Source organism: Equus quagga, chromosome 5 (assembly GCF_021613505.1).
Source record: "Equus quagga isolate Etosha38 chromosome 5, UCLA_HA_Equagga_1.0, whole genome shotgun sequence".
NCBI lineage: Eukaryota > Metazoa > Chordata > Mammalia > Perissodactyla > Equidae > Equus > Equus quagga.
The window spans coordinates 119,636,018-119,663,739 of NC_060271.1; the positions used below are offsets into that span (position 1 = coordinate 119,636,018).

Here is a 27,722-nt window from a genome sequence, read left to right on the forward strand (position 1 = left end):
AGGACAGGGTAGGGATGGGGAGCGTCCAGGAGACCCCAGGGCCTTGTCTTGACTCTAACATTGACTTGCTCTGCGACTCTGTTACATTTACCTAATGTTTCTTTGATGGCTAGACTAAATGACCTCTGTGGGCGCTAGACCAGACCCTTTGAGTCCTTCTGCTTGCCTAGTTGAGTAGAAACTTCAGGGGTAACTTAGGAGTAAAGGAAATGCTCAAGTATTAAGCATCATCGGCAGGCCCTCAGCCCCTCCAGCTCCAGAAGCACCTGTCTCTCCCCCCGCCCAGTGCTGTCAGAGCCACAGCCACACCTGTCAGAGCGGCTTGTTTGGCTTCTGGATTTTGAAGTATGAAATTTGTTTTAAAAATAAGGTCTTATACACTAAACCCTAGGTTAATAAGTATAACTGGGAAAAAGATCTGTCTTCTAGAAGGGATTGCTGAGGCCACGGGAGCCCTGATTTCTCAGGGAGCAGGTCCTCTCAAGGAGCTGGAGGAGCAGGAAGGATCCAAATGTCCCTCCACCACAGCTCCCATTGCCATTGAACTCTAATCACTGGACAAAGAAGAGCCGGGAAACATAATTCAGAATATTCATATTTTTAAAAACCCATCACTTAATCATTTCAGGCGTTGATCCTGGGCCTGGATTGGTTACAACATACACATAAGAGAAGTATGCCTGTGTTGAAGGAAGACACCACTCTGTATCCGAAACCAAAACTGACTCTGTTGCTTAATTAAGGGAAAGTTTGGCTGCTCAGGCACGGCCTTGCTGAGTAAAGCAAACTGCTGATCTTCTGTAGGGTTTGGGAAACGAATTTTGTGTTGGTTATGGAGGCGGATGTAGGGTGATGTCCAACAACGCTGCCTCTGACTGGCTGACTTCCAAAGCAACAGGCTGTTACTGATGCGTCAGGCAGGTCTAAAGCCAGCTCTGGGGTTATTTGTGACCATAGCTACAGAATAACCCTTTCCCCAGGACAGTGGGGACTTGATCTCTCACTGGGATGAACTGTGGCTCGTGCCATTTCTCTACGTCTAGATACATCAGACTCTTTTCAGAGTTAGGACAGAGGAGCCTGGGGGATGTGAGTCAGACTTCTACAAAACTATAGAGGAAACTCAATGTCAGCACCCCCAGCAACTTCAGTCACCCCCTCTGCCCTAGGAACGCAGCTCTGCCCTTAAGAAATCAAGTTCTCTCCTGATTTTCTGAAGGGCATGGGGAGGGGAGAGGAGGATGCACCCTGAGAATACTCACACATCCACAGGGAAGGACTGAGCAGCCGTGAGGAAGGCCCAGCGAGCCCCTTCAGCGCTCGTCAGGGTGAGGGTGCCGAGGCAGGCGAGCGGGCTAAGTCCGGTCTTGGAAAGAGGACCCAAATTCTGAGCAGCGTGACTGACATCACCAAGTCTGGGTGGAGGTGAGCAGAGAGAATGAACGTGTGCTTTGGGACCAGAGGGACTGGACTTGGAACAGAACGCTGCACTTTCAAGCCATGCAGTTGACCTTGAGCAAGCCACTGAACCTCTCTGAGCTTCATGTTTTGAGAGAAATACTATCTTGCTGTGAAAAACCTTTAAATGAATATAAGATACCTCACGCAGTTCCTGGTTCACAGCAGGTGCTCGATAAACAGCAACTATTATTATCTGGATATTTCTTGCAATATCTTTCCACTTCTGGAGAGAGAAAACATGTTGGGAGTATTTTAACTGTTGTATAGACACTGCAAACTCAGGTTCAGCGAAGCTTTATTACAGACGCCTCCTCACAGCTGATGCAGTTCCGGCTGTCCCGCTGGACCCCCAGCTGCAGGGCGGCCAGGTGCTGCGCCAGGACCTCTGCTGTCATCACTCTTCTCTCCATAGGCTGGGGCCCCCTTCTGTGCCGGCCTTCTCCAGCTGCCCAGGATTGGGGTCTGTTCCTTCTGGTTCCTAAAACCTATGACAGAAGGGAAGAGCTGAGTGTAGGGTGGGGAAGAGGGCCCTCCAGGGACAGGGAGAAAGGCCCCGGTGGATCCCAGCCAAGACTCAGCCCTCCTGTGCAAGCTGAGACCTTCCAGGTGGCTTCTCAAGCGGCCCTCTCCTCACCTCCCTCACTCTACCTGGTTTCTGCAACTCAGACCAGGCTTCCTGTGTCTCTGGACTCCACACAGTACCAACCTTTTCACTGTCCAGCGGAGATGACGAGCTGTCCACAAAATGCTTGCTCTCCCTGCCACTGTGCTCAGACCAGGCAGGGACCACTTTTCCCAGCACCCCACACCCTGCAGTTAGGGTCGGCTGCAGGAATGGCCACACTGATGGAATGTATGAGGCCGGCCCACCTCCTCTCCCAGGGCAGAACTCTTCCATATCTCTCTCCTTTTCAGGCTGACAGGAATGAGTTCCCCAGGACAACCTTGCAGGCTAGGTGCTGAGCATGACAAAGCTTCCATCAGCCTGGGTCTCAAAGACCGCATGGAAGAGGGACAGCCTGCTGACCTGCTGACCCACCCAGTTCTGGGACATGAGCGAAAAATAAACTTCTCTTGTGTGTAAACCACTCTCCACTTTTTGGATCTCCTGGTAACAGCAGTTCGGCCACCCTCCCCTAAGGGCAGAGCTGACGAGTGCCCGTTCAGATCGGAGGGAGCGGCTCCTGTGCTCTCAGGACAATTACACTCAGAGGAAACTGCTGAGGAAAGACTTACCTTCCCACATAAGGAGAATCTGTGTCTCTGGGGAGAACAATGGCATTCAGTAGAAGTTGGGTCACAAAATATCTAACAAGGTTTTCAAGCTAGAGAGAAGAAACAGTCTCTCATCCTTTGTGCAGTGGAGGTGAGGGGTGGAGGTGAGGGGCCCGGCTGCTTGGTGAAGGGAGAGATGCAGTCAAGACAGGTCACAGACCGGTTATATACCCAGTGCCGGAAGCCTTCCCCGGAAGCGTCCTACCCTCAGGCTTTAGCATACAGGGCGTGGGAGAGACGATGGAAGGGGAAAGAAGCCATGAGCTGTAAGCCGTGCCCACTGGACTGTGAGCTCTGGATGAGAAATCTGTGCACAGAAAATTCCTGCATTTAAAATACCCTTTAGCCAAAGCACTCCTGAGAGAAAAGAACAAAGCTGGAGGTATCCCACTGCCTGATTTAGAAATATACTACAAAGCCATAGGAGTCAAAGCAGCACGGTACAGCCCAAAACAGACACACAGACCAACGGAACAGAATGGAGAGCCCACAAATAAACCACACCTCTACGGACAGCTCATCTTTGACAAAGGAGTCAAAAACATACAACGGAGAAAGGAAGTCTCTTCAATAAATGGTGCTGGGAAAACTGGACAGCCATGTGCCAAAGAATGAAAGTAGACCATTATCTTACACCACACCCAAAAATTAATTCAAAATGGATTAAAGACTTGAAGGTCAGGCCTGAAACCACAAAACCACTAGAAGAAAACAGGCAGTACACTCTTCAATACGTCTTAGCAGTATCTTTTTGAATATCGTGTTTCCTCAGTCAACGAAAATTAAAAAAATAAACAACTGGCACTACATTAAACTAAAAAGCTTCTGCACAGCAAAGGAAACCATCAACAAAATGAAAAAACAACCTAACAACTGGGAGAAAATATTCGCAAATCATGTATCTGATAAAGGGCTAATATCCAAAATATATAAAAAATTCATAAACTCAACAACAGAAAAACCAAACAACCCAATTAAAAAACGGGAGAGGGGCCAGCCCAGTGGCGCAGCGCTTAAGAGCACACGTTCTGCTTCTCGGCAGCCTGGGGTTCGCTGGTTTGGATCCCGGGTGCGGACATGGCACCGCTTGGCAAAAGCCATGCTATGATAGGCATCCCACATATAAAGTAGAGGAAGATGGGCACAGATGTTAGCTCAGGGCCAGGCTTCCTCAGCAAAAAGAGGAAGACTGGCAGTAGTTAGGCCAGGGCTAATCTTCCTCAAAAAAAAAAAAACACAGGCAGAGGATCTGAACGGACATTTCTCCAAAGATATACAGATGGCCAACAGGCACATGAAAAGATACTCAACATCACTAACCATTAGAGAAATGCAATTCAAAACCATAATGAGCTATCACCTCACACCCATCAGAATGGCTATTACTAAAAAGACAAGTAATAATAAGTGTTGGAGAGGATGTGGAGGAAAGGGAACCCTCATACACTGCTGGTAGGAATGTAAACTGGTGCAGCCATGATGAAAAACAGTATGGAGATTCCTCAAAAAATTAACAATAGAACTTCCACATAATCCAGCTATTCCACTTCTGGGTATTTATCCAAAGAACATGAAAACATTATCTCGAAAAGATATATGCACCCTCTATGTTCACTGCAGCATTATTCACAATAGCCAAGACTTAGAAACAACCCAAGTGTCCATCAGTGGATAAATGGATAAAGAAGATGCAGTATACATACACAGTGGAATAGTACTTGGCCATAAAAAAAGATGAAATCTTGCCATTTGCGACAACATGAATGGATCTTGAGGGCATTATGCTAAGTGAAATAAGTCAGATGGAGAAAGCCAAATACAGCACGATTTCACTCATATGTGGAAGATAAAACAACAACAAACAAACATACAGACACAGAGAACAGACTGGTCTTTACCAGAGGGGAAGGGAGGTTGGGGGAAGGCAAAACAGGTAAAGGAGGACATGCAAGGTGACAAATAGCAACTAGACTTTGGGTGGTGAACACGATGTAGTCTACACAGAAATCGAAATATATTGGGCCAGCCCAGTGGCGCAGCAGTTAAGTGAGCACATTCCGCTTCAGCGGCCCAGGGTTTGGCGGTTCGGATCTCAGGTGCGGATATGGCACCACGTGGCATGCCATGCTGTGGCAGGCATCCCACATATAAAGTGGAGGAAGATGGGCACAGATGTTAGCTCAGGGCCAGTCTTCCTCAGCAAAAAGAGGAGGATTGGCAGCGGATGTTAGCTCAGGGCTAATCTTCCTCAAAAAAAAAAAGAAAGAAATCAAAATATAATGATGTTCGCTTGAAATGTGCATAATGTTATAAACCAATGTTACCTCAATAAAAAATTAATTAAAAGAAAAAGTCCAAGGTAAATCTTTGGGTGTTTGTTCATTCAATCTCCACATGGTGAGAGAAAATTAAAAGTTAAAAAATAAAATACCTTTTATATATCTAAACTATCATTTTGCCCCAATTTTTTTAGTATAAATTTTATTTCAAAAGATTCCCACCTATTGTGACTGAACTAAGGAGAACACAATTTTTGGTCTGGTTTGGATATAATAAGTAGTAGTAAATGGTAGAAAATGGCAGAGGAGCAAAAACTCAGGGAAAAGAGCAGAGGAAACCTGTAACAGCACAGTCTGTCCCCCGAAAGTGGGGTCCAGAGTCTCACAATCTGTTCGTTTTCTGAGTTCCTTCAGTCGAGGCTCCCCTGCCGAAGGAGCCCTGTCTGTGCTGCCGCACGGGGCCCAGAGGCAACCCCACCATTTCTTCTGCATAGAAGAAACCCTCCTTCCACCTCGCTTCCTCAGTCCCTTCTTCGGCTGCTGCTTCTTCTGCCCTGGGAGCCCCTCTGAGAGGGAGGGGTTTGCCAATGGCTCAGATTCTGTGGAAAACATTGTGCCGTCCCAGCCCTGCTCCCCCACCGTCTCTGCTCACCAGATCCTTCTTTTCCTTCCTGTTATTCCCCTGGCTGAGCTTCGAGCAATGAAACTGCCTTTCAAAAACAACCTGACTTAGGTCGGTGGTCTTTTTCTCTTTATCAGGCAGATATTTCTTTTCTGCACAGATAAGCTTTTCAGGACTGCAAAGAAAAATAGAAAAAAAAATCATCTCAACTCAGTACAAACAGAATTTTACCATTCAATAATTATCTGAAAATTAATTTAGCAAACTCAACACTCACTTTATGAAAAGGAAAGACTGAGCAGACATCACTGGGTGGCTGTCCCTCAATGTCTGCCCACCCACACCCCTGCTTAGGTAGGCAGTGTCGTGTGACCTTCTCCAGCTGTGGCTGAGACACCTGGTCCAGAGTCTCAGTCCCTAGAGCTGTAACTGGGACAGAAGGGCTCCCCGGCAGCCTCGGGGTACTCAAACCAGCAAGTCAGGGAGGACTGGAGCATCCGCTTTCCAGCACACGCATAAGCAGCAGAGAAAGCTGGTGTGCAGAGAAAGGGGAAGGAAGCAGGAAAAGCTACGATGAAAGCTGCACAGGCCCGGAGAGGAAAGGACTGGGCTCCTCCTCGTCCCTCAAGCTGCCTGGCTATCTTCCTGATTGCTGTGGTCTGAAGGTTTGTGTGCCCCCGAAATTCCCATGTTCAAACCTAACCCCCAAGGTGACAGTATGAGAAGGTGGGGTCTTTGGGAGGTGATTAGGTCATAGGGGCAGAGCCCTTATGAGTGGGATTAGTGCCCTTATAAAAGGGACTCCAGAGAGCTCCCTCGGCCCTGCCACCATGTAAGGACACAGCGAGAAGCGCTGTCTATGCATCAGGAAGCGGGTCCTCACAACATACTGAATCTGCTGTCACCTGGATCGTGGACTTCCCAGCCTCCAGAACTGTGAGAATAAATTTCTGTTGTTTATAAGCTTCCCAGTCCCTGGTATTCCGTTATAATGGCCCAAACAGACTGAGACACTGACCACGAATTCCATGACAGAGGGGTGCTCTCTAACACACTGAAGCCCCTCTCCCTTTTCTTTTTTTGAGAAGGATTCCACTTTTTGTAATCAAACTATCTCTGACTGACAGAGCCACCTTGCTTTGTCCTTTTCTTACTTTATTGAATAGCCATGTGAGGCCTCTCAGAGGTTCCCCCAGGCCTGCCCCCAGAAGCCCAGGCCCATCTAGGGAAATAAGCCTTCTTCTCCATCCACTCATTCCTTTGACAAGCATCTATATGCATCATCTTCTACATTCCAGCTAAGCGCTGGGAACACCAAGAGAAATAAGACGCAGTCCCGGCCCTCCAGGGGCTAGCTGCGGTGGGAATGGCAGGCAGGCAGGGGTGTAGAGGTATAGTTATCACCATGGGATAATTCCCTCTCTCGCCTGGATTGGGACAGCCAGCAATAAACCGAAGGAGCAAAGGCATGAAACAGCCTGGCAGGTCAGGGAGTTGTAAACGTGCTGACTTAACCCAGAGATTTTTGTGGTTTATTTATATTTCTTTCCTTTAGTGGGAGGAGACTTTTCAGACGAAGCCAGAAAGGGTGGCGGGGCCCGGGGACCGTATGTGCTATGTTAAGGAGTCTGGACTTTACTGGAAAGGTTACGGGAGGCTGCTGAAGCATTTTCAGTTGGGGAAGGTTGATCACTTCAACAAGACTCCTCGGGCAGCAGGGGAGAGCCCACTGCAGGAGACCAGACCAACGGGAAGAATACTGTTTAAGGGGCTGTGACCACACAGGCTGAGGAGCTGGACAGGGTAGATAAAAAAATAAAGCGAAATAAAGCCTTCGTCTTGCTGGGGCATAGGGAGTTATACAATTACTAATATTTAAATTAAAATGTTTATTAAAATTGATAAAGAAACTATAAAACCAGAAATAGAACATAAAACTTCCAAATCACTAGGGAAAACAGAAACAAAGTAGCATTGTATTTTCCAGCAAAACTCAGGATGAGGGATAAAAAGGAAGAACATGACAATGCTTCTATTTTTGCATAGGATATAAAAGTTTGCACAGGCCAACACTCCTGCTACAACAAGAAAACACCAGAGACTTTACCAAAAAAAGAAAACTATAATTTTAAACTCATTGGACAGCTGCAGAAACAGTTCCACAGAGGAGAGGGCCCTTCCTCAATGAGTTGGCAATCTCCAGCTTTCTCCTCCCCTGGGCACATTTGCCAACATCAGGAACCAGGATAGAGACTGACTCCTCCATGCTCCCAGCGTAGCTTTGCTGGAATTTTCCTCCTGAGCCTGGCTGCTGTTCTGGCAGGTGGGTAGTTAACCTCGTTCTCAACATCTCCCTCCCCTTGGTGGGCAAGACAAGCAGTGCATTGGAATAGGTTCCTCCGTGGGGAGTGGAGACCCTCCAGGCCCTGAGTAGAGACAGCCTTCCCCAAAACCTATCTGAAAAAGAAGCAAATAAAATGCCAGAACTATAAAAATAAAACAATTGATGGGCTGGCCTGGTGGCGCAGTGGTTAAGCGTGCACATTCTGTTTCGGGGGCCCAGGGTTTGCTGGTTCGGATCCCGGGTGCGGATGTGGCACCGCTTGGCAAGCTATGCTGTGGTAGGCATCCCACATATAAAGTGGAGGAAGATGGAAATGGATGTTAGCTCAGGGCCAGTCTTCCTCAGCAAAAAGAGGATTGGCAGCAGATGTTAGCTCAGGGCTAATCCTCCTCCTCAAAAAAAAAAACAATTGAAAATAAGAACTCAATGAGTGGGCTTAACAACAGATTACTAGACACAACTGAAGAGATTATTAGTAAAATATCTAGAATCAAATATGGAGAGACAGGAGGCTAGCTTGATGGCACAGCAGTTAAGTTCACACATTCTGCTTATGCCACCCGGGGTTCACCGGTTCGGATCCCAGGTGCAGACGTGGCACTGCTTGGCAAGCCATGCTGTGGTAGGCGTCCCACAAATGAGGTGGAGAAAGATAGGCATGGATGTTGGCTCAGGGCCAGTCTTCCTCAGCAAAAAGAGGAGGATTGGCAGCAGACGTTAGCTCAGGGCTAATCTTTCTCAAAAAAGAAAAAAAAATATGGAGAGACAAAAAGGATGGAAAATACACAAGAAAAGGTCAGACACAGTGAGGATACAGTGAGAAAATCTAAAATATGTTTAACTGGAGTACCAGAAAGAGAGGAGAGAGAGAATATGGCAGAGGTAACAATCAAAAAGAAAATGACTGGGGCCAGCCCAGTGGCCAAGTGGTTAAGTTCATGCGCTCCGCTGCAGGCGGCCCAGTGTTTTGTAGGTTCGAATCCTGGGCACGGACATGGTATCACTCATCATGCCACAGTGAGGCGGCGTCCCACATGCCACAACTGGAAGGACCCACAACTAAGAATATACAACTATGTACCGGGGGGCTTTGGGGAGAAAAAGGAAAAAAAATAAAATCTTAAAAAAAAGAAAAGAAAATGACTGAGAACTTCCCAGAACTGATTAAAGACATCACTTTACAGACACAAGACCCATGACTTCCAAGTAGGATAAATAAAAAGAAATCCACATCTAGAAACATCATGTAAAACTACAAACAATCAAAGACAATAAGAAAATCTTAAAAGCATCCAGATTAAAAGATAATTATCTTCAAAGGAATAACACTAAGACTGGCAGCTGACTTCTCAACTAAAAAAGTAAAAGACAGTCAGATATACATTGAAAGAAAGTAACTGCCAACCTAACACTCATAATCCTGTAAAACATCCTTTAAGAATGAAAGTAAAATCTGGGAAAGGCAATATACTGTGTAATTCCAACTATATGACATTCTGTAAAAGGCAAAGCTACGGAGACAGTAAGAAGGTCGGTCAGTCAGTCAGTCCACCTTTACCTGCATCCCCCACGGGCCCTCCCTCTCACAGGTCTCGCAGAGGCTTTGTGCCGTTCTTTTGGAATCACACTGTGCAGAGTGAAAGTGAACTGTGGCAATTTGGCATACAGCCTGGCCTTCTCTAGTTCTTTAAATTCTTTTAAGGTATATCGTTTTCCTAGAGGAAGATAAAAAATCTGAATCAACACTCTTACAGTCAACCCCAGCCACTCTTGTGGTAGGAAATCATTTTACAATTAGAAGTCTCTAAACATAAAGCCCAGCGATCACAAGGTACCTACCTGTCTTGTATTGAAAAATAGCTCTCTTCTCTTCATCCATCTCTTGCTGTCTTCTAAACAGAGGATCATAAAACGGTGGGACTGTAACCTACAAGAAAGTTGACTCTTTGAGGGTCCAAGGGCAGTTTGTATTAGGTTTTCAAATCTGTCCGAAGCATTCAGGTCTGCCTTTGCTGTACACCAAAGCAGCTGAGAATAAAGATCCGTGAGTAACATCAACCCATAGCGCAGGGGAAGGGTAAACGTCTCCTGCCCCACATTAGGACAGTTCACTGAGCCTTAAGTGGCTGAAGGGAGGGAGGGCTGCCCAAATAGAAGAGACACACTTCTATTCAGAGTTCCACTGCATCACTGCATCAGTCAATAAATATTTGCTGATGCTACTGCATGCTGCATCATGGCGAGGTCCTGTCCTCAGGGATCTCTCAGTCTAGAACAGACAAGTCACACACAATGACAATCTAGTCATTGATGCTGAGAGGCATCAGCTCAGGAGGCTTTAGGAGCACAAGGCAGCACTCCCAAGAAGCCTGGGAGGAAGAGCGTCTCCTGGGGGAGCTGACAGCCAGTCTTTAAGGGCCTGTGAGAACAGGAGCGCAGGTGAACCTCAGTATGGGGGAGTGTCAAGGGGCCGGGGTGCACAGCTTGTGGATAAAGGCGGTTTTCCCCTCCCCGCTTCTCATTACAGGCTTTAGACAGAGATGTTTTGCCCTTCTTTACTTCTCCCACACACATGACCCAATGCTGGGCCCTGAAGTACACACGAGGTAAACAGTTACTGAAAAAGCGAGGCAGCACCGTGAGTGCCCAACTCCCTGCTCGGTGAGTCTCCCAGAGCCAAAGAACCTTCTTGTCTTCATAACAATGATCTGCCTTGGTTTTCTGGGAGAAGCAACATAAACCACTTGTCTCTTCAGAGCCACACACATTTTTTTTAAGTGAATAGCAATATCAGATGGCTACTTCTACATAGGAAGAAAAAACTGAAACCCCCTTCTCAAAATTTTAACTCACATATTGCCAGGTTTAAAATGTTAAGACTCATTATAAACTCAGCTCTCTGGGCAGCTTTCCCGCCATCCCTCCTTTCACCTCCCGCAGAGGAGCTCTGCCTCTGGACCCACCGCTCCCTGCACTGATTCTGTGACACACTCGTCACAGGCCCCTTCACTCGCTGTCCACATATCTTCCTCTCCTTTCTGGGCTTCCAGTTTGCTGAATGTGAGTGGATGAATGAATGAACAAACGAACGAATTATCACACACACCCCTTGTTCACAATGTAAATTCCCTAGCAGTCAAAATTACTTTGGGTTCCTATTCTAAAACTCAAGAGAAAGGCTTTTGCAGATTTATTTTTATGAATATAAAGTAACTACGAGACTTCTAAAATTACTAGGTTCTCCCCATCCCCAAAGTTTCTAAGAATAAATAAATAAAAGTAAGAAACTTACTTACCTTTCCATAATTTGGGTCCTTTTTCATCATATAAAAAGGATTGTATACCTCAGGATCACACAGGTCTCCAATCATTTCCTTTGGGGTAAAAAAAAAAAGTACACCTAAAAGCAAATTACTACATACAAATGTGTTTTGCAAGATTCAAAAAAGCCAAATATTTTATTCCATTTTTATATAAAATCATAGATTCAAAGGGTTAGAAAAAACCTCAGAAGTAATCTAGACTGCGGTGAGAGTTCACCACCTTCTGGGAGAAGAAATCATCAGCTGTAGTCTGAAGTCATCAACCAGCCTCATTTTGAGAACCTTCTGCTCCACCAGGCAGGTTCTCTCTTGGGCATTCTAACAACTAGGAAGTTGTCCTTAGACTGAGTTGAAATCTGCCACATGCAGATACTAGTTCTCTCCCCCGAAGCAATACAAAATACATCTTCCCATCACCCACGTCGGCCTTCTAAATGTTTAAAGGTTTCATTCCGTCTCATGTCATCTCTTCCTCGGACTAAATGCCCCATATTTCTTTCCACTCTTCCTCCCGTGAAGTGTTGGCAAGTCTCCATCCTGTTCTAAAGGTTCTACAGCTGCTGACAGTCCCCTTACAGCGTGAACAGGAGTGACGAGACGGTGACAGGATGGACAGGGGGACTTTGATGCTTTCCACTCTCAACACAGCCTAAGAGCTCCAATGTTTCCTTGGAAGCCAGCTCGCGTGGTTGATCACAGTGAATTTACTGTCATTTAAAATCACTTGGACTTCAACACATGGCTTTTCTAAGGCATGGTTTCCCCATCCAATACATGTGTGATCACATTTCTGGGCACAACTATAAGACTTTTCACTTTAGTTTCAGAGAGACCTGGATCTGACCTTGAGCTCTGTCTCTAGGGCATTTAGGAAGAAATATTTAATGTATATATGCAGAAACCTGATATCCAGAAATGTAGATACCCAGAAATCAGTAAATATACTTAAATGCTCTAACATTCCAGTCAAACTCCTCTAGATCTCTAGTAAATACCTGGAAATTTAGAAGGGCCTAAATTTCAAAAGAGGGTTCTGACTTCAAAGTTAAAATAGAAAAACCTTCAAAAGCAGCAGCCAAAATTTTGTTGTTGTTTTCTAACGCCAAACTGCAGAGCAGAGAGCAGGAACTCGTGGTCCCTATACCTAATGGCTGGCTAACTCGACAGCCATGGGACCCCCTTCTCCCTTGCCTGCTTCCCACTACAGAGGTCGGAAAGCCACACACTCTCCTTCCTGGCCCTGCTTCTTACTAGGATTTGCGATGTGACCCACTAAGGCCGATGAGACCTAAGGGGAAAACTGCTAGGAGCTTCTGGGGAACTTTTTGCTTCCTGATCAAAGGATCCAGTGTTAAGAAAAGGATGCCCTGGCACGATTCTTTACCCTTCTTCCTGCCTTGAACCTAACATCTGCAGCTGTAAGCAACCAAATACGCTTACAAATCTAAGGGTGATGGGGATAAAGTGAAAATATTAAGGATAGCAGAATAGAACAATAGGAAAAGACCTGGGTGATTAACAACCTTGTTATGCTGCCAGAACCCACAGTGAGACCATCTACCCCTCAATTTCTTATTAAGTAAACAATAAATGTCCATATGGTTTAAGCCACTGTTACTCTCTTAACATTCACCTAAAAGCATTCCTGATAAATCTAGTTCCAAATCAACACCGGTATTCCCTCCACTCAAAACTCCAGGTTTAAAAATGCACTATTACACTTCTGTAATTACAGTTCTGTATTACAGTTCCAGGAATTCATCTTAAATACAAAACTAAGCTTGGGACTGTCTGCATAACCAATGAAAATGTTGGTCCAACTCTTTAAATTATACTTTATTTTAAAAAGTATTCTTAGTACCGTTTTATTTGCGTGCTTTAAAAAATATTTAAAATTCTCTTGTTTCGTTTTTTCCAACCCTCTATATGAAATTACTTTTTCCATAATTCTCTGCTGAAGAGGCTCTGCAACATTTTGAATCCATTTTTTATGTAACATCTCCTTTCTTCTTTCCTTAAAAATATCCAGATGGTGAAAATACATATCCAATTTCTAACGAAGTGATACAAACAAGAAAAACAAATTATTAATTTTCCACTTATTGTCATTCATTTGAAGACAAGGGAAAAACAGTTGCTCCCACTCCTAAGCTCTCAACACATTGGGGTTGCAAAGTCCTAGCATACGATAACTGAAAAACAGAACAAAGCTCAGAAAGAGAACCTGAGAGCACAGAGCAGGAAGAACCAAGAAAAGTTCTCCACTGTGCCTTCAGATTAAACCGCAATGGAACCCCACCTGACTGATGAAACCCCCGATTCTCAGGATTCCTGAGCGTTCCTGGTCACCCATCCCCTATCTCTAGCCTTCAGTAAAGTCTGTGACAAAACTGATAGAGGAGAAAGCGCACTAGACTTGCTTCGGCACTGCTGTCTCTGAATCAATCAATTCCCAGGAGGGAAATCTCATCTACCTCTTTTGACACTCAAATGAGAATTATGTAACCTTCCTTTATAAATTATAAATCACAATACAAATGTTAAAGTCTTATTACAACACCAAATTTCAATCCCTCTCATTGAAATTAAAACCCCTTTAGGTTTATTAATTCCACAGTGACTATCAGCACTGCTTGGTTATGATCCTTAAATTACTAATGCATTTCCGGTAGGTTTCTATATCCCCTCTGCAATGTGGGAACATATAGAAAGAGTAAGTTTTAGTTGGGAAGAATTTCTATTCAGTACCAGGACAAAGAAGGGGAGCAGTTAGAACAATCTCTCAGATCCCTTAAAGAGAGATCTGGGAATCCTGACCTCTTCCTGATCCTATAAGGAGGTGGCCCAATCTCAGATCTACGCAGCATCAACTAGGGAATCAGAGGACGCTCATTCTCTCAGCAAAACGAATCTCTGTGACATGATAACGTCCTCTTTGGCCACGTTGCTCTGCATCACTCTCGCTCACCCAGAACACACTTAGAATCCACAGTCTGTAGCCAACTCTTACCTTCACAACATAATTTTCTCTAAATAATATTGCATGTACAGCTTCATCAATGTCTTCTCTAGCTAATGCCTAAAATTACAGAATTGAATATTAGGAGGTAAATTCTGAAAAAACAAACCAGAATGACAAAATTCAGCATACTTTACCAATAGTTTAGTGTAAAACTAATGTCTGTACCTCAAAGCATATTTTGTAACTTTTTATTATGGAAACTTTCAAATACAATTCTCTGTGAATCCATCAGCCAGGTTCAACAATTACCAACTCAGAGTCAATCCTATTTCATCTAAATCCCTACGTACTACCCTCCACCCAAATTATTTTGAAACAAATCCGTTACATCATACCATTAAATCATATTTTTAAAGTACGAAGAAAGCTTCCTAATTAAAGGGATCCTCTATAAAACGAATCCTCTTTTCAGGCATTCACTTGTTTTAAAGGTTCCCTTTAAGCTTCCTAACTTCTGCCAGGTCTCTTTATAAGTCAAAACTACAGAAAGTTCAGTGTAGTTCAACTGGTTCAGAGTCACAGAGCCAGTCAGCAGCCGCTCCTGGCCGAGGACGAAGATCGTCCTACATCCAGGGACTTGCCATTTCCATAAGGAGTTTGAGTAAATCTGATGCACTAAATTTCTTTTGGATCACTATGAACTCATTTTCTAACTTTTACTCTTACAGGACTAAGTAAGAACAAATGGAAAGGCCATAAAAACCAAGTTATCTGGAAGAGAAACACTCTTACCTAAAAAGATTATCTAGTGTAAAAGGATACAGGTTCTTAAAATTATGTTATTCAACCTCTGGCTCTTTTTTGGGTTCTACCACAGTGAGTGCATCAAAGCAAACTAAACCCCAAACTCAAATACCAAATCTGTGAATAAGAGAAATCTCAAAAAACAGTTGTATTTTTACCCATATACTTAACAGCTTCCCATGAAATAAAAGATGATATTCAGACAGCTACTTGGTTCTTCTTCAAAATAAAACTCTCTTGATAATATAAACAGAATTTGTTTAAAAACCTTCTTACACTTATTTTAAAACGGCAAATAAAAAGGCATGTAAAAACAAACGTTTTCCCCTGAAACTACAATACAAATTTAGAATCAATCAATTTATTTGGAGAAGTACAAACATACACTTTGACAAGTATCTTCGGAAATCACTGTTTTTAGCCATCCTATTAACATTACTAGCAAATGTTATATATACGTATTGGTCATGTGTCAGATTTTCAAACCTTTTTTTTCTTTAAGGAAATAAACAGTTTTTGTCTTCAATGGCTCCTTTTTTGTGATTTTGCCAGAAAACAGAGAAAGACGTTAATGATTTCTAGCAGCACTTTTGAAATTCACAGCTTCCTGTGCACACAAACGCACACACAAATATTAAGCGTCTCGCTACTCTCACTGGCACCACGAGAAAAGGGACAAAATAAAGGAAATACACAAGAGCTTTTCTTTACAGTGAGGCGAATGATAGAATCCTATAAAACAATGAAACTTCCTCGACGAGGAGGTCACTGCTGTAGCAGGCTCGGAGAAGTGACGGGGGAGCCACCCTCGGCTTCTCCCGCAGCAGGAGCGGGGGGACGGCTGCGTTCACGCCCCGGCCCCCTGGCTGGCCACAGGCAACACTCGGACACTCGAACCACACTCTCGGCCACACCTGATCCCCGGCCATTCCCGTGCAACGGACTCTTGGGAGCCCCTCGTCTATGCCAGGCGCTGGTCTAGTTCTGGGGAACACAACTGTGACTAAGTCAAGACAGTTCCTAATCTCAAGAGATTTATGTCCCACCAACAGAACAACGCCCCGAATCGCCACGTTATTTTACCTCCATTAAAGAAACTGAGTCAGGCTCCGGCCATTCTTTCAGTTTTTCTGGCCTGAAATGTGCATCACAGCGCGCCGTTTTCGCGGCGGCCATGGGGACCCAACCCCGAGAGGAGGGTCAGCCGAGGACACCAAGGAGGGCGTTGCGGTGGAGCGGCTGGGTTGGGCTCGGAGAGCGGTGTGAACCCCTGCTCCGCCCCGGGGAGTGTCGCTGAGTACAGCCAACCAACAGCACCCCTCGGCGCCCGGGGCTCAGTTTAAAAGGGGGTGCGGTCCTCCCGCCGCGCTCCCGGGAGGGCCTCGTCAGTAACTCGCGGGGTCCGCCGTCGGGGCGCCAGGCCTCGGCCACCCGGCCTCGGCCACCCCCGCGCCACGAGGGCCACGCCCCCGACTCCCGCGGGCTCCCGGGCCGCCTCCGCCCACCGCCCCCGGCTCCCGGCGCGGCTGGGCAGCAGGGGTCCGCGGCGGGGCCAAACATTCCCGGAGGGGAAAGGGCGCGTCCTTTTAAAGACCCATCAAGGCGCTGCGTTTCCACCCGAGCCCCCTGCCCTGGAGCCCCCTACTCTTCCCCGGCCGCTGAGGCGGGAGTCAAGGAGGAGGGCCCGACGCCGCCCGGGCTCCCTCCGCCCGCGCACGTGGGCCTTCAACCGCCTGACCCCAAGCCGCCCTGCTTTCATTTTTTTTAATAAATTGAGGTCATGTAAGTTAATACTAAAGAGAATTTCCCTTTATCTGTATGAGCTAGGGCGACAGCTAGAAGAGAGGAATGATTTTTAGCACCCCGTTTGCCTGAGGACAACAAAACGACGCCCTGCTGTGTCTAGGTGCTACCACGTCTTCCTGTGACGAGGAGTCCCACCAACAGGAGCCAGAGGGTGATATGCGGGATCAGAGTCAGCCCATGGGTAAGCATACTCAAAATGAATTTTTAAATTTTCTAGACTGTTGGAAAACCTGGGGAGAATATGTAGGTGTTGATTTGAAGGGTGGCTGACCACAGGGAAGACACTTTAATTTAGGGAAAGACCAAGTGAATTGAGATGGGCACTCAGATGTAATCTACACAGAATTCGAAATATATTATGATGTACACCTGAAAGTTATATAAATGTTATAATCCAATGTTACTGCAACAAAAATAAGTTAATTAAATTTTTTAAAAAGAGAGAGATGGGCACTCAGGTAGCTATTATTTTTATTGGATCATAAAGGTAATATTTCTTAACTTCTGGGGAAAATACATTCGCAGTGACTGTCAATACATGGTATTGTCATACAGACACTAAACTCAAAAATGAAGTTGATTGCAGATGCTTTTCTTAGACACAGAACCTAATTCTTGAGTACCTTCTTTGGTCCTCACCCTGAGGGATTCCTGCTGGCAGATGGCTTCCTCAGAAGCAGGCTTCTTTGTGTCCTCTTTTACCATCAAGGATCAGGGTGGGTACTCCTTGGTTGCTAAAACCTTTTGAATGCGACAGAAGAGAAGAGTTACGTCTGATACAGGGAGGAGGGGCTTACAAGAACAGAAAGAGTTCCTCAGCTCAGCTGATCCTCCTGAAGCCAAGTTCTCCTTGGCATAGCTGAGTGACTCATCTGAAGGCAGGGTCCCCACCTAAGGGTCCTGCCTCAGCCTCTCCTCACTCTATCTGAATTCAGAAACATGGCGAGATTGGAGACAGAGCCAACCCCAAAGACAAATATGCCTTCTCCACCCCTGGTGCCATAATTGGGATGCCTCCCTAATTCATGGAAGAGAACAGAATTTTCTTCCTCCTTCTTCCAGGGGGACCTCATAAACTAAGCCTCTAGTCTAAAATATAAGCTCCTAGGTACTCCAACAATGCAATGTTTTCCTTCACATCTGGGTCACGCTCTGCTAGAAGAAGTATTTGAGGACAAAACCCCTCCTTTTATACCAAATATAGAAATTAAATAGGATTAGGATGTTTGTCCTAAAACCTGACTCAAACAAGTCTGTATGAGACCATGGCAGTTAGCGATTGTAGAGGAACTTATTCTTTTGGAACCTCATATATAAGAGTGGTTCTGAATCATTCCATCTTTTAAGGCCTTTCTGATACCAACTAACTAAGGCTTAGTTTCAGTGCTTCCTATTATCTCTCAATTTCAGCTCCCATTCAAGAAGCAGCCAATTGTTAAACCACACCTCAAAGACACTGAGAAGTCCACAATGGCCAGCGCCATCTCTCACAGTCACCTGTTTCTACTTTAAATCACTAAGATCCTCATGAGGTAATTAGTCCTTCTCTCTGCTGGCCATGCCAGCCAGCATCAAGCATCTCTAAAAACCCTTCAGCTTCAGCCATACTATATTTACTCATCAAATTTTGAGCCTATTCAGTAAAAGGAAACGGAAACTACTGCAGCTTACTCTGAGGCTTTGTAGGAACAGAGAATTGTAGGCCAACCTCCTAAACAACATCATATGTATAACCTCATTTATCTTCTGCCTTGCTAGGTTCTTTTTAATTATTATCAATAGCTTTACTGAGGTGTAATTTATACACCATAAAATTTACCCATTTAAGTGTATGAATCAATGATTTTTAGTATATTTACAGAGTTGTGCAAACATCACCATGATCTAATTTTAGAACATTTCTGTCCATCCAAAAACCTCATGCTCATTTATAATCAGTCTCCATTCCAAACCCCACCCCTAGGCAACCAATAATCTACATCCTATCTCTATAGATTTGCCTTTTCTGGACATTTCATATATAGTCGTGTACTGCATAATAATGTTTAAGTCAATGATGGACCACATATACAACAGTGGTCCCATAAGATTAGTACCATACAGCCTAGGTGTGTAGTAGGCTAGGTTTGTGTAAGTACACTCTACAGTGTTCACACAATGACAAAATCATCTAATGATGCATTTCTCAGAATGTATCCCTGTTGTTAAGCAACGCATGACTGTAAATATAAATAGAGTCAAATGTGTGATTGTCCTTTCACTGAGTATAATAGTTTTGAAGTTCATCCATGCTGTAGCATGTATCAGTACTTCTTTTCCTTTTAATTGCCAAATAATATTCTATGTATAGACGGACCACGTTTTGTTTATCCATTCACCAGTTGATGAACCTCTGGGTTGTTTCTGCGTTTTGGCTGTTGTGAATAATGCTGCCATGAGCACTCACTCTATGTGCAAGTCTTCATGTAGATATACGTTCCCATTTCTCCTGGGTAGAAACCTAGGAGTTGAACTGCTAGATCACATGGTAACTGAATGTTTAACATTCTGAGACACTGTCAAACTGTTTTCGAAAGTTGCTGCATCGTTTTATCCCTTCAGCAATGTCTGAGTAATCTCATTACTTTTAACAGATAATTAACAAGTTATATAACTATATAGAGAAATCTCTTACTTTTAATTCCATAACTACTTAATTGGGATGATTCCCCATGTTACATGCACAGCAGTATGTACCACTTCTTTGCTTATAACATCTTTTCACTCTGGGTACAATATTGTAACAGCTACTACACACCAAAACTGGTCCAAAATTCTATTTTTACTGCTCCAATTCAACTAAAAATCTCCTAATCTTAAATTTAATATGAGTTAACAGTTTTTTCTATGTCTGTGCTTGTTATTTCTGAATGTGTTAGCTATTTGTTCTTTAAAATCAGAAAAAGCTGAAGAAAGTTGCCACCTTACCCAGACACAGTGGTGGGAGACGCCTGAGGTCATGCCAAAAGAGTCTGGTGTATGCCTCAGCAGTGACTTTAGCAACTTAAAAGAATGGTATGGGTGGAAAAACAGCCAAGCATCTTAAATGAAAGAAGAGCAAAGCTGTGGAATAGCAGGCTTACTTGTAAATAACTGCTTTTTCTTCTTCCTGAGATTCCAAAAGATGAGGGGGTCTTGCCGAGGGTTTCAAATCACAACTACAATCATTAAAATTCACTTTCACTTTTAACCTTTAAACAAGATAACATGTGTGAGGATGTTTAGAAAATAATACTAGCTTATATTTATACAGAAATTATTGTTATACATTGACTGCTATGTATATTGTCCAAAATACCATTTCAAACTGCTGTGCATTCTTAGGTGTTTAAAAGTTGCTGAACCACAATGGAGATTGGTTTATATTTACTGAGAACCTAGAATCAGCTAGGCAAAGTTTAAAGTACTCCCTATCCTCTGGGAGCTTATACTCTAATGTAAAAAGAAGCCTTAGAGATTGTGTAAATGTAACATGCTTCTCCCAAGAGAGAACCCAAAGCCTCCATTCCCCAGTCTCCCTTGCCATAAGGTGGCAGATAGGTGCCTTGGATCCCTCCAGTCATGCCCCACTCAAGAGCTGACTGAAAGGGTCATCCTGGCCCTGTGAGGAACATCCATTTTCCTGGCATAGATTAAAGCAGAGCTGGTGTGGTTCTGAGGCAAACAGCTGGAGCGGCAGCTTCCTGATTCTGCAGCTTGCTGATCATAGCAGAAACAACACATCACTCACCAGCCAGTTCTACACTGTGATTTTGGGAGTTGTTCCTGAAACTCAGCTGTTTCTTAAGACCTTCCAGTGACTCCGTGAGCAGCACAAATCCTCAATAAATGAATTCTTTTCTAGGGTGGATTCAAGAAACCAAGAGCCCTTGTATTATCCTAACTAACATACTCAGTACACCCAGCATGCAAATGGCCACACCAACAATTAATGGAAAGGATCAGTCTGATCCTGATTTAATTAGAATGGATTTTCCTAGAGAGTGTGGATTTTGAAATATGTTTTGAGTAAAAGAAAATAAATGGGTATGGCAAACATCTAGACTAGTGTATAAAGCATTATTAATGTGAGGACAAAAGGCTTCCTGTGTTAGTATATCTGAGAAGGGCTAATGCAGTGGTTCTTTTGTCTGCAGGACTTTTTTAGGCAAGGCTGTCCTGGGGAGAACCTTGAGAATGAGAGTAACTAGTAAGGGGACCTAAGAATAATGAAAAGTTTGGAAGAGAAGGGTATTACCCAATTAGACCTTCTCAACTACCCCTCCTTTTGCTCATAGCCAACTAAAAGTCTGTGCAGTACTGTCCTCAGTCAGCAAATCCAATGGCTGCTTCTCAGTTCTCTGTACTTCAAAGCATTTTGCATAGTGCCTCATCTTTCTTGTTACTCTTTCCTTTCCTGACATCTGTGGCAAATCACTGACTGCTTCTTCTGTCTCGTTTTCTTTCTCCCACCTCCTAAATTTTATAGTACAACCTTTGGGCTCTGTCTTTTATTTTCTTTTTTGTAGTGTCTCTCCTCAGCCTATCTAATCTATTCTTATGATTTTACTTTCTTCCAAAGTGAATAACTTTATTTCTCCAGCCTCAAATACTCTTCTTTCTTGAGCTGTAGTCTCACTTTTCCAATAACCCATAATATGTCTTTACCTGGAAGGACCACTGTATATAAAACTCAGCATGAACAAAAATTAACTCATCACAACTGTCTTTCTGAATCTGCTCCTCCCGTGTTCCCTCTTCTGCTAATGGCACCCCCATCCTCCCAGTGACCTCGATTTAAATATCAGGGAATTCTCTGACCACCTCTCTCCCTACTCACCATACTAGTCATTACTTTATTAGTTCATAAAACAAACACTGACTTTGTGCCACCCAATTACTATCCTCAAGGAATTTACAGTACCTATAAAGATAGATAGATAGATAGATAGATAGACAGATAGATAGATAGATGTGATATATGTGTGTGTGTGTATATATATGAACAAAAAATATAATATATGCAATAATGGCTGACTAGGAGCTCCAAGGCAGTGATCTTTAGTTTTGTTTATATACTCCCTAAAAGAATTTTGAAAAGCCACATCACCCCTTGCACATTTTAAAATTGACACCTAGAATTTTTCATTGTAAATTTAAATGTTTGTTTCTTGTTAACAGGAGATTTTTTAAATATCAACTTCATTAGGATAAAATAAAATGAGCGTTGGCCTTACTAGGAATTTAAATTTTAGGATAATAGTTGATATAAAATTTTAATCACTGTATTGAATAAAGCATGCCAAATCTGAAAGCAATCACATAAAACTGTTAGCTGAAGATTACAGTCAATGTATTTTGAAAATTTTGGCAGTCCCACAAAACATTAGTTATATTTAAAAGAAGCCTCACTAAATTATATGGCTTCAGCTATTCCAAATTCAGAGCAGCCCAACACAGACCAAGTACTCTGATTCTAAAGCAAGTCTTTAAATTAATCAACTTATTATTAATTAAAGTAAAATAAATTATATATGACAGGGAAATACAGAAAGACCTGTGGGTTAAGTTTCATTGTTTCATCATTAAAGAAAGTCTCTCTAAAGCCACTATTTTTATTTATCCTTTATTTGGCAACCTTGAATTTTTTACACCCAGGTTGAAAGGTATGCCTTTCTTTTTAAAAGTGGGATAATAAGTGATATGAATACAGGCTTGTTCTCAGACAGATCAATTTTTGGAAAGAGTACATATAGACTTCAGAATCTGGAAATTGAGTCCCTTAAAACTATCCATGCTTGTGTATACCTTGGAAAGTCTTTACAAGCCCTCACTATATATACCAGTTTGAAATTCACTGCTTTGAGGGAACCCACTCACTCCAAACAACTAGACATTGGATAGAATGTATCTAGTATATCTTTGAGGCATCATTAGTCTCACAAGAGATGGAGGAGGTCTTCAAGAATCAGACACACTCATAAACCTAGCAGAGGGTAGAGGTGTGGGAAGCTGGGGCCATAGTGGGGGGCAGCAGTGGCAGGCGGAACACCCCTAAGGGCAGATGCCAAAAACAGAGTTAACAGGGTAATGAGCCCTGCACCAGCTCTAAGGTGGGGACACTAAACTTGAGACTGCCACACTGAGCCTAGACCTTTGAAGCTGAAGTGGGCCCAGGTTGATGGCATCCCAGCCACCAGCAGAGGCAGAAACAGAAGCAAATTTTCTATGTAGGAAACCTCCCCCAATTTAGGCCAAGAAGACACCCAAAGATGAAGTCATGTAATTAACTCACAAAATTCACTAAGCATATGAGAAAGCAAACCATTATAATTGAGAGTCAGCAGGGAAAAACAATAGATTTAGGTTCCCCAAGGAATACAGAATTTTGAACTAACAGATATAGAATGTAGTGTAACAATGTATAAAATGTTTAAAGAAAGAAAGGATCCAATCACCAAAATAAGAAAGCAATAAGAGCCTATCAGGGTTGAATACGCATATGGATGTGGGTGGGGGTTTTAAGAAATTAAAATTTTTAATATTCAACATACTGAAGAAACAACTAGTAAAGTAGAAAATATATCCAAAGAGACTACCTAAGGAGATGGAAAATATGGAAGACATATTAAAAGGTATTAAGATATAAGGTTTGCATATGCAAAGACTAAGATTCAGTACAAGGGCTCAGATAAGAAGCCAGTCATCCCCAAACACATTAGCCTCCAGGAGACTGGAGCAATATGAGTCACAGAAAATAATCCAGACAATCATCCAAAGAGAACATTTTCCTTACCACATTAGTTACCCCAGAACATTGGTGAGGGTGAAATAAATACTGCAGTTGCAACCTACCATATGCCATTAGCTCACTATAAAATCAATATTCTAAATATGATCATCTTCACACACAATCTGAGTTAAATCTGTTATAAGTAGATTCCTGGTTTGGGTAATTACTAGAGTTAGGCTTATGATGCTCAAAGAGAAAGATTTAAAAAATAGTCATCCTTTCAGAATTCTATCTTAAGGTTTCTTTCTGTTTTACATGACATTTACGGTGACGTTTGTGGGAAATTTTTACGAAGTAAGAAGTCAAATGATTAGAGTTCTGCTTCCATTTAGGATGTTAAAAGCTTCAAATAATGTTGCTGCCATCCTAATTACAAGAAAAGGCCAGATAATCTATAAAACCATAACTTTGAGCCCATCAGACCTCAAGGCAACCAAGTAAACTAAATTCAAAAACAAGTCCCTCCAAGGAGAAAAAGGACAGATAACTGTTTCACCCTTGGTAGAGAATGGGAGAAAGAGGTGACTTCCATCCAAGTAGGTAAAAAAGGAAAAAAATGGATGTTGGACTTCATTAAAATTAAAAACTTCTGGGGCCAGCCCTGTAGCCAAGTGGTTAAGTTCGTGTGCTCCGCTTCAGCAGCCCAGAGTTTCCCTGGTTCACATTCCTGGGCACGGACATGGCACTGCTCATCAGGCCATGCTGAGGTAGCATCCCACATAGCACAACCAGAAGGACCTACAACTAGAATATACAACTATGTACTGGGGGGCTTTGGGGAAAAGAAGGAAAGGGGAAAAAAAGGAAGATTGGCAACAGATGTTAGCTCAGGTGCCAATCTTTAAAAAAATAATTAAAAACTTCTGCTCTGGGGGCCAGCCCAGTGGCACAGTGGTTAAGTTTGCACATTCTGCTTTGGCAGCCCGGGGTTCGCTGGTTCGGATCCTGGGTGCAGGCCTACGCACTGCTTGTCAAGCCATGCTGTGGCAGGCATCCCACATATAAAGTAGAGGAAGATGGACACAGGTGTTAGCTCAGGGCCAGTCTTCCTCAGCAAAAAGAGGAGGATTGGTGGCAGATGTTAGCTCAGGGCTAATCTTCCTCAAAAAAAAAAGAAAAAAACTTCTGCTCTGCAAAAGACACTTGTAAGAGAATGAAAAGAAAAACCACAGACTGGGAGATAGTATTTACAAAACACATTTCTCATAAAGGACTTGTATCCAAAAAAAAACACAAAAAACAGAAAACTCTTAAAAACTCAACATTTAGAAAACAAACAAACATTTTTAAATGGGTGAAAGATCTGAACAGACATCTCACCAAACAAACTACACAGATGGCAAGTAAGCATATGAAAAGGTTCTCAACATCATATGTCCTTAGGGAAATGCAAATTAAAACAACAAGATACTGCTACATGCCTAATAAAATGGCTAAAATCCAAAACACCAACACCACCAAATGCTGGTGAAGATGTGGAGCAACAGGAACTCTCATTCATTACTGGTAAGGATGCAAAATGGTGCACCCAGTTTGGAAGATGGTTGGTAGTTTCTTACAAAGTTAAACATAGTTTTACCATACAATCCAGCAATTGCATTCCTTGATATTTACCCAGATGGCTTGAAAACATGTCCACACAAAAACCTGCACATGGATGTTTATAGCAGCTTTATTCATAATTGCCCAAAGTTGGAAGCAACCAAAATGCCGTCAATAGATAAATGGATGAATAAACTGTGATACAATCAATGATAGGAAATTATTCAGCAATTTAAAAAAGAGCTATCCAAGTGACAAAAAAGGCCTAGAGGAACCTTAAATGCACATTACTAAGTGAAAGAAGCCAGTCTGAAAAAGTATTGTATGCATAATGTACTGTATGATTCTAACTCATTAGGATAGTAAAAAGATCAGCGGTTGCCAGGGGTTTGTGGAGAGGGAGGGATGAATAGGTGAAATGCAGGGGATTTTTAGGTCAGTGAAACTATTCTGTATGGTACTGCAATGGTGGATACATGACATTTTGCACTTGTCAAAATCCACAGAACTGTACAACACAAACAGTGAACTCTACCGTAAACTATAGACTTTAGTTATTAATAATGATCAATATTGGTTCATAATTGTAACAAATGTACCACACTAATACAAGATGTTAATAATAGGGGAAACTGGCCAGGGGGGAGTAAGGAGGAGGAGATATATAGAAACTGTACTTTCTGCTTAATTTTTTCTGTAAAAACCTAAAACTGCTCTAAAAAATAAAGCCTATTAATTAAAAACAAAAGATATCAGCCAAAATTTTAATGACTCCTTAAAGGCCAAGTGTGGGCTAGCATGTCACTTTGGAACAGCTGGGGAGCCCTCATACAAGAAGTGTTTCCACTCAAGTGCAAGCTCTTCTCCATGGGCCTGCACTAGGAACTAACAAGAAAGATTAGGCACAGGGCAGAAAATCTGAGACAGCCCCCATCTGTGGCAAAAATAAACAAGTGCAGTGTCCTACCCACTTCCCTGGACCCTGCCCACCTACAAAGCAAAAGCCTAAGCTGCTGGGGGAAGGGAAGCAAACTCTTTTTCCCATAGGACAATACACAAAGATCTACTGCTTCTGAGAGAGGAGTAAAAGCAAAACCTCTCTGCCTCTGGAGGAGGGGTGGGAAATCCTCCTACACCCAGGACAGAGGCAAGGATCCACTGCTACTAGGATAGGGATAAAAGCAGAAGTCCTCTGTCCCAGGGGAAGGGGCAAGAAACTACCCTGGGTCCAGAATCTTATACCTAAACCAAGCAGAGTTCTGCTACTATTGAAGAAGGACAGGAAACTACCATCTAGGAACAACCACAGATACAAGATAGAGTTTGGCTGCCCCAGGCAGAAGAGAAAGGAACTCTAAGGAAGCCCTGCTCCTGAGGCCCAAGCACATAGAGCTTGCCTAAAACTGAAGCTGGAAAGGAAAGCAGAGAACATTCCTCTGCCCATGCTGTAAGCCTAGCAACAAGCAACAGCAGTATACTTTTGGTGATGAAGCAAGAGCACAGAGAGAGCCCCCTTCACCTCTGTGATGCAGGCTTGCAGGAATAGCCAAAAAGAGGGGAAGGAGGACCATTTGAGAAAACCCCTCTGGGCACCCGAGCCCCCCACCATAAACACAGGGTAACAGCAGCCCACCACTAGAGGCATTTGAAGCCTGTGGTGCACTGAAGGTAACAATAACAATAATAAGACCTAAGCCCAGCTCAGCTTCCAACTAGATAAGCCCAATTCTCCACACTAATGCTCGACAGAAGAAGAGGCATATCCATTTCTAGACATAAATACTCAGTCTATACTGTTCTTTTACCTCTAATGCCTGGCATTCATTCAAAAATCACAAGACATGCCCAAAAAAGCAAGACAAAATAACCTCAAATATCTGACATTTAATCAAAAATTATAAGACATGCAAAAAAAAAAAGTAAGACAAAATAACCCATTGTCAAGAGATAAAGCAAACAACAGAACCAGATTCAGAAATGACCCTAATGTTGGAGTTATCAGATAGGGAATTTAAAATAACTATGAGAAATATGTTAAAGAATCTACTGGAAAGGTGAACAACATGTATGAACAGAAGGAGAACTTAAGGAGAAATGAAAACTATGTGGAAAAAAAATCAAATGGAAATGCTAAAAATAAAAATCTCATCAGAGATGAAAAATTCCTCTGATGGGTTCTTCAGTATGGGACAGAGCCAAGGAAAGATTCATTTGATGCACTGATAAATAGATGGAACACAGCTGAGGAAAGAGTCAGTCAACTTAAAGATAGGTCAGTAGAAATTGTCCAGCTGAAATACAAGTAGAAAAAAACTTCTTTCAAAAAGAACAGAGTATTGAAGAGCTACAGAGGTATGGAACAATACAAATGATCTAACATACATATAATTTGTGTTTCAGAAGAAAAAAAAACCAGAAAGAATGGGGCATAAGAAATATTTGAAGTGATAACGCCATAGAATTTCCCCCAAAATAATGAAAGACATCAAACCA

At 43.0% G+C, this 27,722-nt stretch overlaps 2 protein-coding genes across 10 annotated transcripts in view; both read right to left on the reverse strand.

Annotated features, from left to right (window-relative positions):
• Positions 1 to 12: 12 nt before the first annotated feature.
• FAM228A (family with sequence similarity 228 member A) lies at positions 13 to 16,470 on the reverse strand. Of its 7 annotated transcripts, XR_006888744.1 has the most exons (10): positions 16,154 to 16,470; positions 14,315 to 14,383; positions 13,166 to 13,357; positions 11,278 to 11,355; positions 9,821 to 9,908; positions 9,540 to 9,696; positions 5,668 to 5,812; positions 1,778 to 1,946; positions 1,601 to 1,684; positions 13 to 1,415 (listed from the first exon to the last, which is right to left on the reverse strand). XR_006888744.1 is itself a non-coding variant. In XM_046662499.1 (9 exons), coding segments are annotated over exons 1-9 (993 nt in total). In that variant the 5' UTR covers positions 16,247 to 16,470; the 3' UTR covers positions 13 to 1,682. The 7 variants fall into 7 exon arrangements, 6 of the variants coding, with proteins under 6 accessions (XP_046518455.1, XP_046518456.1, XP_046518458.1 ...); XM_046662499.1 differs by having other exon boundaries at positions 13 to 1,684; XM_046662500.1 differs by lacking the exons at positions 13 to 1,415; positions 1,601 to 1,684 and having other exon boundaries at positions 1,740 to 1,946; positions 13,166 to 13,318; positions 16,154 to 16,469.
• An 860-nt stretch (positions 16,471 to 17,330) lies between these two features.
• FAM228B (family with sequence similarity 228 member B) overlaps positions 17,331 to 27,722 on the reverse strand; it is a 74,288-nt gene continuing 63,896 nt past the window's right edge. For all 3 annotated transcript variants that reach the window (XM_046662506.1, XM_046662508.1, XM_046662507.1), the window contains exons 8-9: positions 19,999 to 20,106; positions 17,331 to 17,617 (exon numbers count right to left, since the gene is read on the reverse strand). In XM_046662506.1, coding sequence (XP_046518462.1) covers positions 17,611 to 17,617; positions 19,999 to 20,106 — 115 coding nt within the window. In that variant the 3' untranslated portion in view covers positions 17,331 to 17,610. The remainder of the gene's footprint in view (positions 17,618 to 19,998; positions 20,107 to 27,722) is intronic.

What these genes read in the sequence shown, in the direction of transcription:
- FAM228A (XM_046662498.1), bottom strand. Translation starts at nt 16,246, where the DNA reads ATGGCCGCCGCGAAAACGGCGCGCTGTGATGCACATTTCAGGCCAGAA. An exon ending in ACTCAGTTTCTTTAATGGAG is followed by an intron (nt 14,384 to 16,153) that starts GTAAAATAACGT and finishes CTGTAATTTTAG; the next exon opens with GCATTAGCTAGAGAAGACAT. An exon ending in TAAAGCACGCAAATAAAACG is followed by an intron (nt 11,356 to 13,165) that starts GTACTAAGAATA and finishes TTTACCCCAAAG; the next exon opens with GAAATGATTGGAGACCTGTG.